The following is a 15,918-nucleotide window of genomic DNA, read 5'->3' as shown; positions in this document are numbered from 1 at the left end:
CACCCAACTGCAGGGAGGACATGCAGACTCCACACAGAGGGCACTCCCCGCACTCCAGCCGAGAATCGAACAGGAGAACCTCTTTGTGAGGCAACAACGCTACTGCTGCACCACCGCGGATGTCAATATATTTGCCCAAATTGTCCCTCTGCCCAGCAGAGCTGTCAGTCTCCTAGATCTTTTCCTCAGTAATGAATTCCCTAGTTGCACATTACCACTTATTCACCCCCACCCCCAACCAGTCAAACCTGATTATTTTCCTGAAAACATGCTTCATAGCACCCTACTAATGTTTCTACTTTCAGGTCTTATTCCAAAACTAATGAATTACTATATACTTACCGTAATGATAATCATGAATTGTATAGCTGCCCAGCAAACCTCATGTAAGGCTACTGTCTACTGCCCTGAATTTTGCACTCTGTTAGATAGATGTATTAAGCTATACATACCAATCTGATGTGAGGATAATGTCCAGTTTAAAACTTATCCCATAGAGTGAAATATCCACATCAGCAAAATCTATAATAAAAAGAAAATGCTCTTGGTCATGTATAAAAGGCATCCACTTTATTATTGTAAAAGCAAGTTAAAGCTAGTAAGTCCATCAAATTTACCATTAGGAAATGCAAAGGCGAGTAAGAGTCTAGAGTTGCAACCAATTCATAGGTCAAACACATGGCCTTCAGCTGTGTAAGGAAGCTTAGAAATAGCCAACAGTTCTGTACTGAGCTTATCTCTAATGATATTTTCTTCCCTGAATTCTGTTTTAGCTTCAAAGTACTGACCTTCCCTTTTGCACTAGTGGCCTTTATACCCCCCAAGTCGCTCTTCACAAATCATTTCAGCACTTTTCTAACATTAAAAATACCAGTTCCATGTGTTTTGTCGGTGTCCATGAATGTCAGCTGAGAAGCGATATGTCTGCACTAGCAAATATGGTCCATGAAGTCTTCTACCTGAGTCTCTCTAGTAGTTGCATCACTGAGTTGTGGAGAACAGCTGTTATGATGTCCTTACATAAAGGTGGTCTCCCTTAATGATCCATGGAATTAGAGACCTATTAGTCAAGACTATTCTTATCTGCAAGCAATGGAACATGGTATAGCTGATCAATTAAACAATGATATAAATGACTTTATATTCCTCAATACCCACCATTTCACCTTTGCAAATGGTAGGTTATGTCTCTTGAACCTGGATGCGTTTGTGAAATTCTTTAGCAATGGTTAGACCAAGCAGCATAAAACAAAGAAAATTTTCCACTTAAATATGATGCAGTCATCAGAGCCTTGGGCAACTGTGTTGATAACAAACTCTGCTTTGACCACCATATATCAAGCATGGTTATCAAATCATTTTACTTTATACAACTCATCTTTTGTGGTATATCTTTAAAATCCAAAAAATTATAGTCTTATTTTGATCCTGTCTTGTTAGTTGGCCACGAAGTTTAGTAAAAATGTTTCGATCTATGAATGGATGTTGCATGTGTTTTAGTTCTTCTCGGACAAGTCTGTCCTTATATTTTATTTTACATTTGTTGACCGGGATAGTCCGACTGGATGCATGTCCATTTTCAGCGGAGGCCCCGTGCAATGGCTACTTCTGGTGAGCAAAGAGGAACAACCCAGTAAACAAGTGGTACATAAAAAATAAAAATATGCACTTTATCTTGAGAGCTACCAAGCATTTCTGGGTGATTGCCTCACATCCTGCATGAAGCACTACTGCTCAGATGCATTGTCAGCATTTGATAACAAGTTTGATAATGACAATCCTGATTCCTAAGCAGATTTTGTGTCCTCTTCCTTCTGGCACCATTTAGGAATCTGGATTACTGAAACTTGCTATGGTGTCCAAAGGGTGAAAAAATGCTTACCTTTTATAGTGATGTTTCTTCAACGTATTTCCCCATTATGCCCAATTTTTCTTCTAATCTTCCCAGTTGCAGCCTTATATTGGTAGTTCTGTGTGATGCTGTAGGAAGCACACACTTTTTTGTGTTGTTTACTCACATTTTGCCTTATATGTACTGTACATGTTTTATATTAAAGTACTTTTCAATAGTTCTTGTTTCCTGTCTTTCAGCAGATTCAACTATGTTCTCATGAAAAGGGCTCTCTGTGTCTATGCGCATGTGTGTGTGTCTGCCTGCCTGTCTGTCTGTCTCTCTCTCTCAGACATCTAAATGAATTGTTATTCTCTGCCAGCAGAGCATGTAGGCAGTTGCCTTCATTTGCAGGGTTTTTTGGCTATACCTCATAAATATCTGCTTAAAAAGCTGGCTCTAGGGAAGTGAAGCAAATAGCAGCAATGCTTTGGTCAGATGTATTGAGCATTTATCTGGAATAAATGTATCTCTGTGGTAAACATTTGCAACATCTCTGTTATATCTTTCAAAGTTTTAACCTAAATAGTGGAATATTTACACACAAGTAATGATAATGTTTAATAAAATAGGGGATCTCGGACCCCGCCTTGATGGGACTGCTGCATATCCACAAGTCAAGCTCCACTCGAGTAACCCACACACATGGCCTCAACCTGGTCTGTGACATCAATAGGACTTGCTGGTGGGATAAATTTGTGTCCCTGAGACTCCTCCATCTATGGAATAGACTCCCTCTCCATTTCAAGCAGAGTACCTCTTTACCCCTTTTTATACAAAATCTGGATAACTGGATCGGAAATAGAAAATACATCCCTGGGATTCCACCCATGTCCCTTCTGGACAGGGCATCAGGTGCTGATTTGTCTCTGCATGGGCTAAACTCTTGGCTAGGCTTATAAGGGCCTCTGGGCCAATAGCTTAGTAACTCCCTATAATCTTAAGATCCTATGAAAACAGAATCTTGCAGCTTGCCAACCATACCTCGCAACCTGGAAACTTCAAAAATCTGGACAAAGGCCCATGAAAAATAGGTACAAATCGGCTCGCTGATTAACATAAAATTTGCATACATAATTATGTAATCCCACCCACTCCAATGGAATTGTTGGATACCAACTTTCAAATGCAAACTGAAGAACAGACAACTAAAATATGTTCCCAGAGTTGCAGACCCTGTAGTAAATGGTAATCATTTTTTTTTTAAATGTGTAGCAATGATGTTCACTGGGAAGGGAGAAGATGATGAACCTTAGGATTTTGTTTTTGGTGACTTGCAGTATGTGGGTTTTGTGGTAAAAGTAGGGCATTTAATGGTAGGCAATATTCTAATCTTAGCAAAAAAATATTAGAGTTTGCTAGGACCTCCAAAAGTTATTCTCTATGGCCTACTGATCAGTGGCATTGCTAGAGTTTGTGCCCCCTGGGGTTGTCTTTGAGTTTACCGCCCTTCCTCCCCTCACAAAATCATGGTCGAATGGGGCCCCCCTTCACCCTGCAGCCATTCCAATGTCTCATTACTTGGCTATTTCACCCCATTTACCATAAACACTGTAATGTGCATACTGCTTTACTTCTACAATAATTATTTGGATTTCATTTAAAACTTTTATTTCATATCTTATAGCACAAACACTAATATACATCTGCTGAACAAAGCAATCCTGTCTCACAATAAAAATAGATGTAGTATTAAAACTTCTCTGCCCTTGAAACTCACATTCATTGAAACAGCATTGAAACCCATGTTCAAAGAAAATGCATCTGGCCAGTGGCTGATAAAGGTTACCTTTGGGCTATTTTCAAATCATAGGCCCCTTGCACATGAAACATACATGTGTTCTTTGATACACCTCCCTGATTGCATAATAAAGCACACTTGTTAGAGCACGCTTTAAATGTATTGTTTTGAACATTTTTCCAGTAAGCAATGAAACAAAATGCATGAACCAATAATGACAAAACTGAACAATTCAGAACATTTCCACCATAAAAGTCTACTCATACTTCTACAATCCAACAGTATCAGTAAATATGCGCAATCTCTGCAGAAGTAAAAGTCGAGGTTGCTGCTAGCAAACAACTTTATATTTCATTGTTTCATCTACAAATAAAGTGCCTCTTGCCATTTAGGAATACATTGTCTATGTTACATTAAAAATATGATAAGCTAGTAATATTGCAATAGGGAATAGGTGGCAAGCTGATAACAGATTCATACTTACTAGGTATCTCTACAGCTTCCACACCCTTTAGAGGTGCAACACAGTACATTATCAACAATCCATCTACATATTGTGGGAGCAAAACCCACAGTCTCCTGCATTAAGATCAAGTATTCTACCTGTTGTGCTACTAACAACAAAAACAGACTTGGCATAAGCAGCATTAAACTTTTCTCCCCCCTGAAAAACTATGCCACAGAAATCTGGAAAAAGCTAAAATTTATTGGGGGAGATAAAGGCCCAAAACCAGGGATACATTTTAAACATTGCTTGTATAATCTTAGAAAAGTTGCCAGAATAAAATGTTTTGTGTTACCATACATTTCCTGAAAGATAGGAAGACTGAAACTTAAATGGCTATCATTATTTAGTGAATTGAGTTCTCACTGATTTGTCAGAAAACCACAAATTTTAAGAGGAACAGACCAAAAGTATGAGCCAAGCATTCCAGACATTCCTTGGACAGTTGAGAACTATGAATATAACTCCACGAATCAAGTGGTGGTGGCATGGGTGCTCCACAGGGTTTGAGTCTGAGTACCTTTAACCACCAGTTATACCTAACTGGGGCATTTTATGCACACCTGCTGCTGTGAACAGCTTAACCCATGCACAACTGCTGCTGTAAATAGCTTAACACATACACTTAAAATAATGACTGCCGTGTATTGCTTAACATACTTCAAAGAATGACTGCTGTGAATTGCTTAAGACACTTAAAAGAATGACTAACCTGAATAGCTTTACAGAATGCAAGCAAAGTAAAATAGCTGCAGACTCTTTCTCTCACACACACAGGTTTTAGCTTAAAAGAATCTCATTTTAAGAGAATGACTACTGCTGATGGATTTCAGCAAGCAAGTAAAGTAAAACAAAACAGGCTTAACAGAATTACTGCTAGACTGCCATTTCAACACCCAGCTGGTTTACAGAATGACTGCCGTTTAGTAACAGCTGCAGACTCTGCCGTTTCTCTTGCAGATAACACAATTAATGCAAACAAAGTAAAACAGCTGCTGACTCTCTCTCACACACACCTTCAGCACACAGAGATTTCAACTTAGAATTACTGCCAGGCTGCCATTTCAGCTTAAGAGAATGCCGTTAGCTTAGCAGAATGCATGCAAAGCATAACAGCTGCAGAATCTCTCGCACACACATTCAGTTCAGCACACAACTAGTTTCAGCTTAAGAGAATGACTGCTGTTACCAACAGCTTAACAGAATGACATCCAGGTTTCAGCTTTCAGCAAAGTAAAACAGGCTTAACAGAATTACTGCTAGACTACCGTTTCAGCACACAACTGTTTTACGGAATGACTGCCATTCAGTAACTGCTGCAGACTCTGTCGTTTCTCTTGCAGTCCTCCCAGTGGATATTAACATCTGCCATATCATTTGCCCATTCCTGACCTTAGTTATACATACAGGCATACACATACTATACTGGCAAAACTGCTATTAAATGTAGTGCAAATGAGAAAACTTCTTACATAGTTATGTTTATCAAAGTTTACAAACTATGGTACTGTATGAGACCACTTCAGATTATTTACTTTCTGAAATTCATCAGCAAGCCTGGGACAATGAAACCAGAAAATTCTCAACAAAAGAGGTGAAAATCAGATTTAAACAAGGTTCTTGAGAGATCTCTTATTATTCAGGTTTGGAAGCTCAAAGCAAGTGGCCTTTGTAAATTTTCATTAATACACCAATGTTTGTGTGGTGGAGGTCAGCCTTTCACCACTACCATATGTAATGCGTATATGGGAAGTTTTTTAGCGCACTTTATGATACCAAGTTAGTATTCAAATGTAATGGTCTAATGAGGTTTAAGACATTAGCATTTCAACAATAAAAGCACTGTGTTAACAGTAAATTATACATGCCCCTTTCTCATGTCTCTTGTTTCATTATTATGCCTTAATTTCAATGAATGAAGAGGTAGTCAGAAATATTATATTTCACAGTGTTGTGAACTGACTGAACAATAATGAAACGTAAGATAACCTTGTCCCAAATTCTTTAGTTGTACATTGCGCAAACCTTCCAACACCAGCTGATTAGCTTAACAGAGTAAGCAGTAAGGCATACTTGGCACATCGGACTTAATCCATATATACTGGAAAATTGGCATAATGATTTACGAAACCAGCTCATTAACAGCATGGCACCCCTTGAACACATTACCACTATTACACAGAAAGGTCTCATAGTAAATGCTATTACAGCAGGAAGTTACAGATAACACAATTAATGCAGCCAGTTACAGCCTTTTTCTTCCCTTACCTGGAAGAATTAAGATATGCTATGCCTGTGCTGTGCACTGCCTGACGGTCCAGCGACTCTTCTGCACCAAGTTAAATTAAATTAACGAATGGCTGCACGTGATAACGTCAGCACCAAAAAAAAAAAACAGGAAATTCAGAAATTAATGGGGCCACTCAAAAATTAATGGCACCCCAATATTTTGCCCTCAAAACCGGCATTTACCGAGGAAGTCGGTATGGTTGAGAGGTCTGCTGCTAACTAATGCACTTGGCATCTTAAGGCAAATTAGTAACAGAATATACAGCCTTTCCAAACAATGTAGCTTTAAAATGGGGTGCTCGTTCAGTACAGATAAATATTTATTGATTACAATTGTAAAGCTACTTGTTTTACTTATTAAACACAAGTGACCTTTTCAAGTGTGTCCTGGAAGCACTACCTGGTTCAGTGACGCTCAGAGTCATGCAGCTAGCAAATGTAGGCTGAAAAAAATCAGACACTGGACTACATGAAACTGTTTTTTAGGAGCTCATTGCCTTAATCTCTTTGTAAATTGCCAGGCATGTTACAATATAGCATATGAGTTAGATCAATGTGAAACAGACCCCAATTCTTCATATTACTGTTACAAAGTCTAAAAGTTCAGAAACTTAACTGAGTAATGCGAGTACTGACAGTATGCCAGTTTATAGTTCCAGTGAAAGATTCTGTACACCTTTGTACATTTTATGCAGTTTTATCATGTTTGGAGGCTTCCTCAGATGATCATATCCATGATTTACTGGGACAAGAGCTCCACAAAGTAGGTGCAGCAGTGAGGAAAATATTGTACCACATTCCTGTTTTAATAGGTCTTCATATACAAAAATAAATGACAGTAAAGAAAAAAAATTATACAATGCCTCCTCTAAAACGTGCACGCTGATTGGCCAGCCCAACCAGCGTGCCCGCTGTAAATCCCTCAATATACTAACGGAAAAAGGTCCGGTCGCCCGAACTTTTTCCGTTAGTATAAAACACTGTCTCGCTATGTTAAAAGAGTTTAACATAGCGACACAGGTTTAAAAAAAGCAACGCAGATCTCCGTTGCTTTTTTTAAAGCTGTCTCGCTATGTTAAACTCCTTTAACATAGCGACACAGTAGAAGCAACGGAGATCTTGCGATCTCCGTTGCTTTTTTGTGAAACCTGTGTCGCTATGTTAAATGAGGTTAACATAGGGAGAGAGCGTTGAAATAAGCAACGGAGATCTCCGCTGCTTATTTTAAAGCTGTCTCGCTATGTCAAACCCATTTAACATAGCGAGACAGTAAAAAGCAACGGAGATCTTGCGTTCTCCGTTGCTTTTGCCCACAGCTCTGTTGTACTACGTAGGCATGCACAGTACATCAGAACTGCTGCGGAACACCAGACAGCTGCGGAAGGGCAGCAAAGAGGCATTATACAATACCATTATTTAAGAAAAGTAATTATTTCTTTTCTTAAATAATGTCATTGTATAATAGCAATAACCCACTTCTGGGTGTGGGTAATGCTGGATTTACCCACGGTTGTCTTTGTTTGGTCCCTCGGGCTTCGCCCTTGGGACCAAACCACGCCAACCGTGGGTAAATCCAGCATTACCCACACCCAGGCATAGGTTATTGCTATAATAATACATTTTCAGGACCTGTTTTGTCATATTCAGGGTTGCAGGAGAAGCACAGCCCATCTTGGCAAACAATAAACTTAAGGCCTAGGACCAATCCTGGATGAGAATCAAGTACAGTGACAAAGATATTGTTCTACTATGAAAAGCAGACGTTCTGAAAGTTGACAAACTGAAGGATAGAAGGCACAAAAAAATGCTTGGAACTTAGAATTGTAAAAAAATCAATTTTAATTGCTTTTTACAGGGCTGCAAGCCCCCCCCCCACACACACACACACACACACCTCAGAATTTATATATATATCAACTCCTCAGATGCACCAACTTGAAGAAGGGAGAAATCTACCAAAACAAGTGAATCACTGCCAGAGCACACTTATAATCCTCACCTGCAATGGTTTTCTTTGGAAAACAGTGTTTGCTCTTATGCCATTCTTTTTTTTAAGCTTGCTATTGATGCTCAAGTAATTTCACCTCAAGCATGTGTAGGACACCCCAAGTGTATAATGTAACCTTTAACATTGAATGGGTGTCCTTTGCAAACCACTGAACTCTTTACATGTCCTGAGGGTGAAGCTGTAGGGAATTTTCAAGCCAGACACCTTAAGAGTATCCAGTAAATGGAGTAAGCAGCATTCTTTGTTCTGATTGTTAAACTTCATTGATTTTAACATGATAATGCTCTGGACTGAAATGCCTTTTGGGAACAAAGGGCAGAACCATGGCCTTAATCCTTGTGTTTGTAACTGCCACTCACTCAAACTGAGATATGATGTGGGTATTCAAATGCATAATTGATGTTGTACATGCATGTCATGATCAAATGCAGTGGATACAGTATTTTCATAGTCCCTGTACTAATGATAGTAACCTTACGTTAGAAAATGATCGCCATATGAATGCACACTGCTGTTCACTGTAATTTGCCTTCCTCTGAAACATAAAGAATTGCAGCAATGTGTGCGTTCATCAGCATCATCAGCTCCCGTAAAGTGTTGCAGCTGTGTGTGCATTTGTCATCATCATCAGCAGTAGCATGTAAAACATCAATTTTGCATTAGACTACACTCATCATGTCTCAGTTTGAGTGCATGGCAGTTAAAACACAAAGATATTGTAACATGCCTTGTTCCCTATTTTCTACATGAGGTCAGGGTGTCATGTTAACTTTTGCCATTTCTCTGTATTAAATGCCACACTCCTGCCCTCTTCAACACTCATGACTGACTGTCGCTGATCTTCTCTTACACAATGCATCCACCTCTTTGCTGGATGCTCACTTTTCCTCTTGTCTTCTTCCTCTCTTTCTCAAATCTTCTTTACCAGATTATCTTCTGCTTTTCTGCACATGTGCTCGACCTACCATAATCTGTTCTCTTTGATCTTTTCTGCAATTGGAGCTACTTTGACTTCTGCTCTTATGTCCTCTTTGCTTCATCTATCCCACAGAGTGCATCCTACCACCCTTTTCAAGCACTTCATTTCCATCACCTCTAGCTTTCTCAACTGGTCTGCTTTTGCTGCCCAGGTTTCTGTACCATACAGTAGTACTGGTCGCACCGCTGGTTGGTATGCCTTACTTTTCTACTTCTTTGGCATTCTTCTGCATTATTGGACTATAATTACATCAGACATGATTTCTACCACTTACTAAATGAAGCATTATTTGCTGTTAATTCTAGCTAATGTGTGACATACCACTTAATTCAGCTCTGCTCTCTGTCTCTCTCTCTCTCTCTCTCTCTGTAGTAATTCGAGGGTATAGGCACTTTATGCCACCCAAGAATATGGCTGTTCCATTTACTCTCAAAGTTCTATGGAGTTCCAAGCTTTGCTGAAATGATCCCTAAGCATTCAGTAGTTATAAACAATGAAATATGGAGGTGAGTCTTACTTTTAAAGCTGAAGGACCCCTTGAGAGCCAATGTTTTAGTGGAGTCTGCAGACGTGAGCTATTTTTTAAAAGTGGCATTATATTCACATAGTATATTTAGTTTAGTTCTTTATTTTACAGCCAGTTAACGTTTCTCAAAAAAGTTGATGAAACTTTTTTAATCTATATTTTATAAGTAAGATATGCATTTAGTGTTCTACCGTAACAGTGAGTCATGTCTGTAAATAGATTGGATATATATAGTAGTGATCATAATATATTATTCAGGCCTGAACAAAAGGTGCTCCAAAAAGAATGAAAATTATTTTGTGCTGATCAGGAATGCTAGTAATTTCAGAAGTAATGTATCCTTTGGAAGCTACAGTTATTATTTATACTTCTAATTTTTGTTTTACTTGGCAGTGTACTGTGACCTGTGGGGGTGGAGTACAGACACGCTTTGTACAGTGCTTGGCACAAGGCAGACCAGCAACAGGATGTCTCCTTCATCAGAAGCCTATCACATCCCAAGCTTGTCATACAAACTTCTGTCCCTCACCTGAAAAGAAGGGTAAGTACAAATTATTTACACTCTAAATAAATAGATAACAGCAAATTATTATATGACCTAATTGAATAACAGACATAACCTGAGCTTTGTTCTTGTAAAATACCTTACATAGAATCACTCATTATGTAAGCAGTGATTGTAGAAGTTGAACTAGGACATTGGATTTACAAACTGCACTGAACACTTCACTGGTAGCCTGCAATGAGCTGTCTGGAACATGCAAAATCAAAAACTGCCATTCAGACAAAGTGCTGCAAATGGAGCCAGAATTATAAACTATAAATTTGATGGAGATGGTTAAGACTATGGGCTGTAGTTCCTGTAGTGCTGGGCTTGATTTCTTCAGCTCTCATTTGCTTTCAGCATGACTTTGGACAAGTCACTTAACCAGATAGTATTTGAGGATAACTCGGACCTTGCACTAGGCTCCTCAGTGGTCCCTTGGAGTGAAAGCATACTAATTGCACACTAATTATTTGGACCACTCCTTTTTGACATTTACTTCTCTGAAGTCAAGTCCAATGTCAGTGGGCTCTGGCCGACTAAATCTGCAGATGATTGCAAATTGGGAGCTGTCATTGAATCCCACACTGACACAAATATTCACAATGAGGGAATGACACAAACAACTGGTGTCAGAGCCGTAGACTAAAACTAAATGCCAAGAAACACATAATAATATCTTTTGGAAAGTCATCCACCCCTGGTAACTATCATATTGACAACACACCCCTTAGAGTTGGCCCAGTAGTCTGGGACTTAGGGACCCAAATAAATAGTAATCTAGCCTTTGACCATCACTTGTCTACAGTAGTGAGGAAAACATTCTGTGTTGCATGACTTATAAACAAAGGTATGGTATTTAAGTCCAAGGAAGTCATTGTTCCACTGTATTCTGCATTCATTAAGTACAATGCCCCCTTTGATATGTACCTAACAAAGCATATCCAACAACTGGAATGTCCACAGAGATTCCTCATTAAAAGAATAAAGAGAGTAAGTAAAATGTCCTGTGCAGACTGCTTCAAGGCCTGTCTCTGTATTCTGTCTCCTACAGGCTTTTGAGGGGAGAGCTATGCCTGTCATACAGGGTATTGTCAGACTCCACTCTAATGGAACTCCTGCCTATCCACAAAACAAACAGCACCAGAATTAACCATTCTAAAGACTTAAGCATTGCCTGTGATATAAAAAGGACATGTTAGAGAGACAGGTATGTATCCCAGAGAAACCCCCATCTATGGAACAGGCTCCCCATCCATGTGAAGCAGAGTTCCTCCCTAACCCAATTTAAGTGCAACTTGGGCAATTGTATTGGGAACAGGAAATTCATCCCTGGTTTGTCACCTATGTCTCTAATGGACACAGGCAACCTGTAAATGGTTCACCTCCCAAACCCCTGCTTGTAAATATTTCATTATCCAAACCCCCTGCTTACACTTGTCAAGGGTTTCATAACTTCTCAACTTCTCAGAGATTTGGTATGCATGCCTAGGCTTAAAAAGGCCCTTCTGGTCATTAGCCTAGTAAATGCCTATGAACCTATAAATTAGGGAGTTTATCAAGCAGCATGGCTTGGTGTGACATTATCCCTAGTAAACTGACATTGTAATGACATCAGATTGAATGTAGTCTGGTAAAGAGCACAGCATACAACTAGGAAAGTGAATAATAGAATACGAAAGAAACGATTAACCTTTTTCAGGGACTTGAACCCAGATCCTTCCATGTGCTATGTGATCATCACTGCTTCTGGTCTAATAAGAAGCCCCCTGAACAGCTGGATGCTGAGTGTCCATCAGGACAAGTGAGTAAGTTTAAAATGCCAGTGCACAGCGTAACAGCAGCACCTGCATAATATAGCCTGTAGGGTATTCTGTATACAGAACTGAAGGCATGCTTTGGAAATGCCATCAGGCATTGCTGAGCCTTAAATGCAGCTCAGTACAGCAACAATAGCTTGTTGCATAGGGTCAGTCAAGACTACCGCTAACACAGAAATTGGTTGCATGCTGTTTATGCTTAACAACACTAACAAATGTCCTTCATATTGATCACTGCTGCAGTAGCCTAAGCTGTAAAGGTTATAGCTTGCATAGGATGTGACATCCAGCCAGCTTCCTAAGCTTCAGGGCACCTTCCGTCCTTCCCCACACACAAACCATTAGTCATCTCAAGCTGAGCTGACTAAAAAGACAGGTCTGGGTCCCAAGTCTTTCAGAGCTTTCCTGTTGCCAAAGAGAACTCCGCTGTCTGGGTTTATGAGGCTCAACAGACTGCTTGTGCTGTTCCGCTGCTGGGCAGATAAGTTCCCTTTGGGGGAATAAACCCTTCCACATATTATTTTTAATGCTTTAATTTACTTTCCTGTGTGGGAAAGTAGATTTTAGGCTAGGAATATGTGTTTTGATTGACACTCACACTACTTTGCTGTACATTTTAAACAGGAGTACATTTTTGTGTTTGACAGTTTAAAAGATGATTTAAGCATTCTAAAACCTTTTTTTTTCTTGTGGAGAAACTGTGTTTTAATTACTTTTGGGGACTGTTAAAGTACATTAAGATGTTTTTATTGAGCCTTTCTTTAGAAAAGTGTCTTTATGCTACTTTTGAAATTTTACTGCTTTGTTTCCCCAAGCAAAAGGCACAATTTTTGGCTTGACTATAGAACAAACAACTGATCCTGTGGTCAGACCTTCTTCAAACTGCAAAGAGAAAAAGTTAACTAAACCGTCTTTGCCACCACAGCAGGTTAGCAGTTTGCCTCAGTTGCTGTTGAATGACTCTGCTGTAGCCAAAGCTGGTTCCTCAGACCACTCTTTTTTTCCGGGATCCCCCTGGTTGTGCCCAAACAGCCTCTATGAACAGGGGTTAGCCACATCCTCTGCAGCTTTTGGGGTCCCCTCAGTGGAAAAGGAAGAGATACTTTTGTTGGTGTTGGGAGAAAGGGTAGGAAAAATGTCCCTGCTTTACCAAAATGTTGTGCCTGTTCCTGGGAAGCTGTTGCTGCCATTAAAATTCCTGTTAGCCCTAACTTTCCTGTAAAAAAAAAACAAAACAAAACTGAAAACTAAGCATATAGCTTCTTCTTCTCTAGTTTCACTAGACAGGAGTAGTTTATTAAGTCTGGATAAGGGTCTTGTACAAACTGTTGACCCTTCTTGTCGGTTAGTTTCAGGTATGAAAAAGAGGTATTCCTTTTTCCTGAAGAGATTCAAGAAATTGAATCTGGAGAGGAATGTGATGGGACAAATACAAGTTTTTCTCATCAGATTTCTACTTCTGAATCTCACTATCAAGGATTCTCTTTTTTGGAGACTATTTCCAGAATGTTAAAAGGTTTTTAAGTTGGGGAAAATGCTGGGGTTTCTCAGTTCCCTCAGAAAATACTAGAGAATGTTGCAATTAAAATTCCCAGAACCTTCTCCACATCACTCCACAGTGTTGCCAGCATTGGAGGATATGTTTATCATGGCCTGTGGTTGCCCTGGTAGCCAGCCTGCTACACCTAAGAAAGCAATTAGGATTTATAAAGTTCTTCAGGCTTTCAAATTTCTGTGCACTCATCCCAGATCTGACCCAGCAGCCATAGCTTTAGTCAATCCAGTTTATGCCAAGCATTTTGTTAATTATAATCCTTCCCCTTCTGAAAAAGACGGTAAAATGGTAAGTTTGGGGAAAAGGTGTATGCTTCCATAACTTTAATTTTCATAATTTTGAATTGTCAGGCTCATATTGGTAAAGTTTTTTCTGACTGATTATGAAGGCATGAGGAATGTTTTATATGCAGTTCCTTCCTGTGAGGCAAAAATCTCTTCTCCTTCTGAAAAGAATGACAAAATGATAAGTCTGGAAAAAGTGTATATGCTTCCATAACCTTGATTTTCATAATTGTGAATTTCTAGGCTCATATGTTAAAGTTAATTTTGACTACTTGTGATAGTATGAGGAATGTTTTATCTGCAATTCCTTCCTGTGAGAAAATCTGTTTTCTGTGGTTTAGTTTCTTCTATTTCTTAAGTCACTATTCATTGTTTAAAATGTGTTTATGACTCTGTAGATACTACATCCATGGCTGTTGTACTGGTACTATATTGAAAAGGTTTGCCTGGCTGCATTCTCAGAACCTCCAAGAGAATATAAAAATGAGACCTTAAATTCACCTTTGGATAACAATTTACTTTTGAACCCTCTGCTGCAAATGTGAAGAGAGGGGTAAGCTGATACAGGGAATCTGTCAGATTTTCAAGCCTCCTTCTTTAAATTTTCCAATGTTTTTTTCTGTTCCCTTGTCCAGTTTTGGCAGTGAAACAACACAGTCTCAGCAAAATACTAGTACGCAGACATGTAAAAATTATGACAGGGAGGTTCCAAAAAAAAGCATGAAGACTTCCAGAACAAAGGACAGTCAAATAAGTCAGAATTCCTTTGTAAGGGACCTTGCTTCACCACCACCAACCCTGGTAGTCCCTCATCCCTTCTAGAAAGTGTTAATCTCCATTTCTGTCTTTGGCAACATATTGTTTTAGACAAATGTGTTCTGAGACTGATTTAGCATAGTTACAGATGGGAGTGGGAAGAAATGCCTCCTTTCCAAGGACTTACTCCACATCCACCAAGCCAAAACTCCTCTGTTCCCTCCTGTCCACATGTTTTTTCAGAGGCTAATAGAAACAGTTCTTTCTTCCTGTTTTTGGAAGTTTTTTTTTTTAATTCAAGAATGTTTCTGGTGCCAAAGAAAGAAAATGCCTGGAGACCAGTTCTGGGCCTTTCTTTTCTAAAGCATTTTGTGAAAGTGCCCACGTTCAGAATGCTTTTGCTTCACATCATCTTCCCCCTTACTCCTCATTTGGATTTTTTGATAATGGTAGATTTAAAATATGCTTATCATCACATTCCTGTCCATCCAAACTTCAGATGTTTCTTAAGGTTTTGTTTGCCTGGATCACATTATCTGTCCTCTGCCTTATCCTTTAGCTATCTACCATATCTTTCAACCTCCTAACATGAGAAATCTGGATAAAACCTAAACTAAGGCCCAAAAATAAGGACATATTTGAAATATTTTTCTTATAAACCTAGAAATTTGCTAGAATAACAGGGTTTGTGGTCGCATGCATTTTCTAACAGATATGAAGTCTGAAACTCAAATGTATGTCATTATTTATTTACTTAAGCTCTCGGTGATTTGCTAGAAAGTCACAAATTTTATGAGGAATACACTAAAGAATATGAGGCAAAAGGCAGTTGACAAGTATGCAGTTGACAAGTATGCTATCCACTACTCCAAGAGGTTTCACAGAGTGTCTAGCTCCAGCTATAGCACATTGCAGGCTACAGGGTTTCCAGATTTTTCCATATGTAGATGACTTGTTTTCTTTGCCAGAGACTTTTTCAAAGTGTCAGGAATCTTTCGTTTGGTTGAGTGATCTATGCAG

The 15,918-nt window shown here is 39.1% G+C and overlaps 1 protein-coding gene across 1 annotated transcript in view; it reads left to right on the top strand.

Annotated features, from left to right (window-relative positions):
* Positions 1 to 15,918, top strand: part of ADAMTS16 (ADAM metallopeptidase with thrombospondin type 1 motif 16) — a 1,625,291-nt gene that overhangs the window by 1,544,157 nt on the left and 65,216 nt on the right. Inside the window, exon 22 of the mRNA XM_044065078.1 lies at positions 10,333 to 10,480. Within this exon, the coding sequence (XP_043921013.1) occupies positions 10,333 to 10,480 (148 nt within the window). The remainder of the gene's footprint in view (positions 1 to 10,332; positions 10,481 to 15,918) is intronic.

Source organism: Protopterus annectens, chromosome 3.part0 (assembly GCF_019279795.1).
Source record: "Protopterus annectens isolate FY-2018-M chromosome 3.part0, PAN1.0, whole genome shotgun sequence".
Classification (NCBI taxonomy): domain Eukaryota; kingdom Metazoa; phylum Chordata; order Ceratodontiformes; family Protopteridae; genus Protopterus; species Protopterus annectens.
This window is presented reverse-complemented; position numbering and strand designations above follow the sequence as displayed.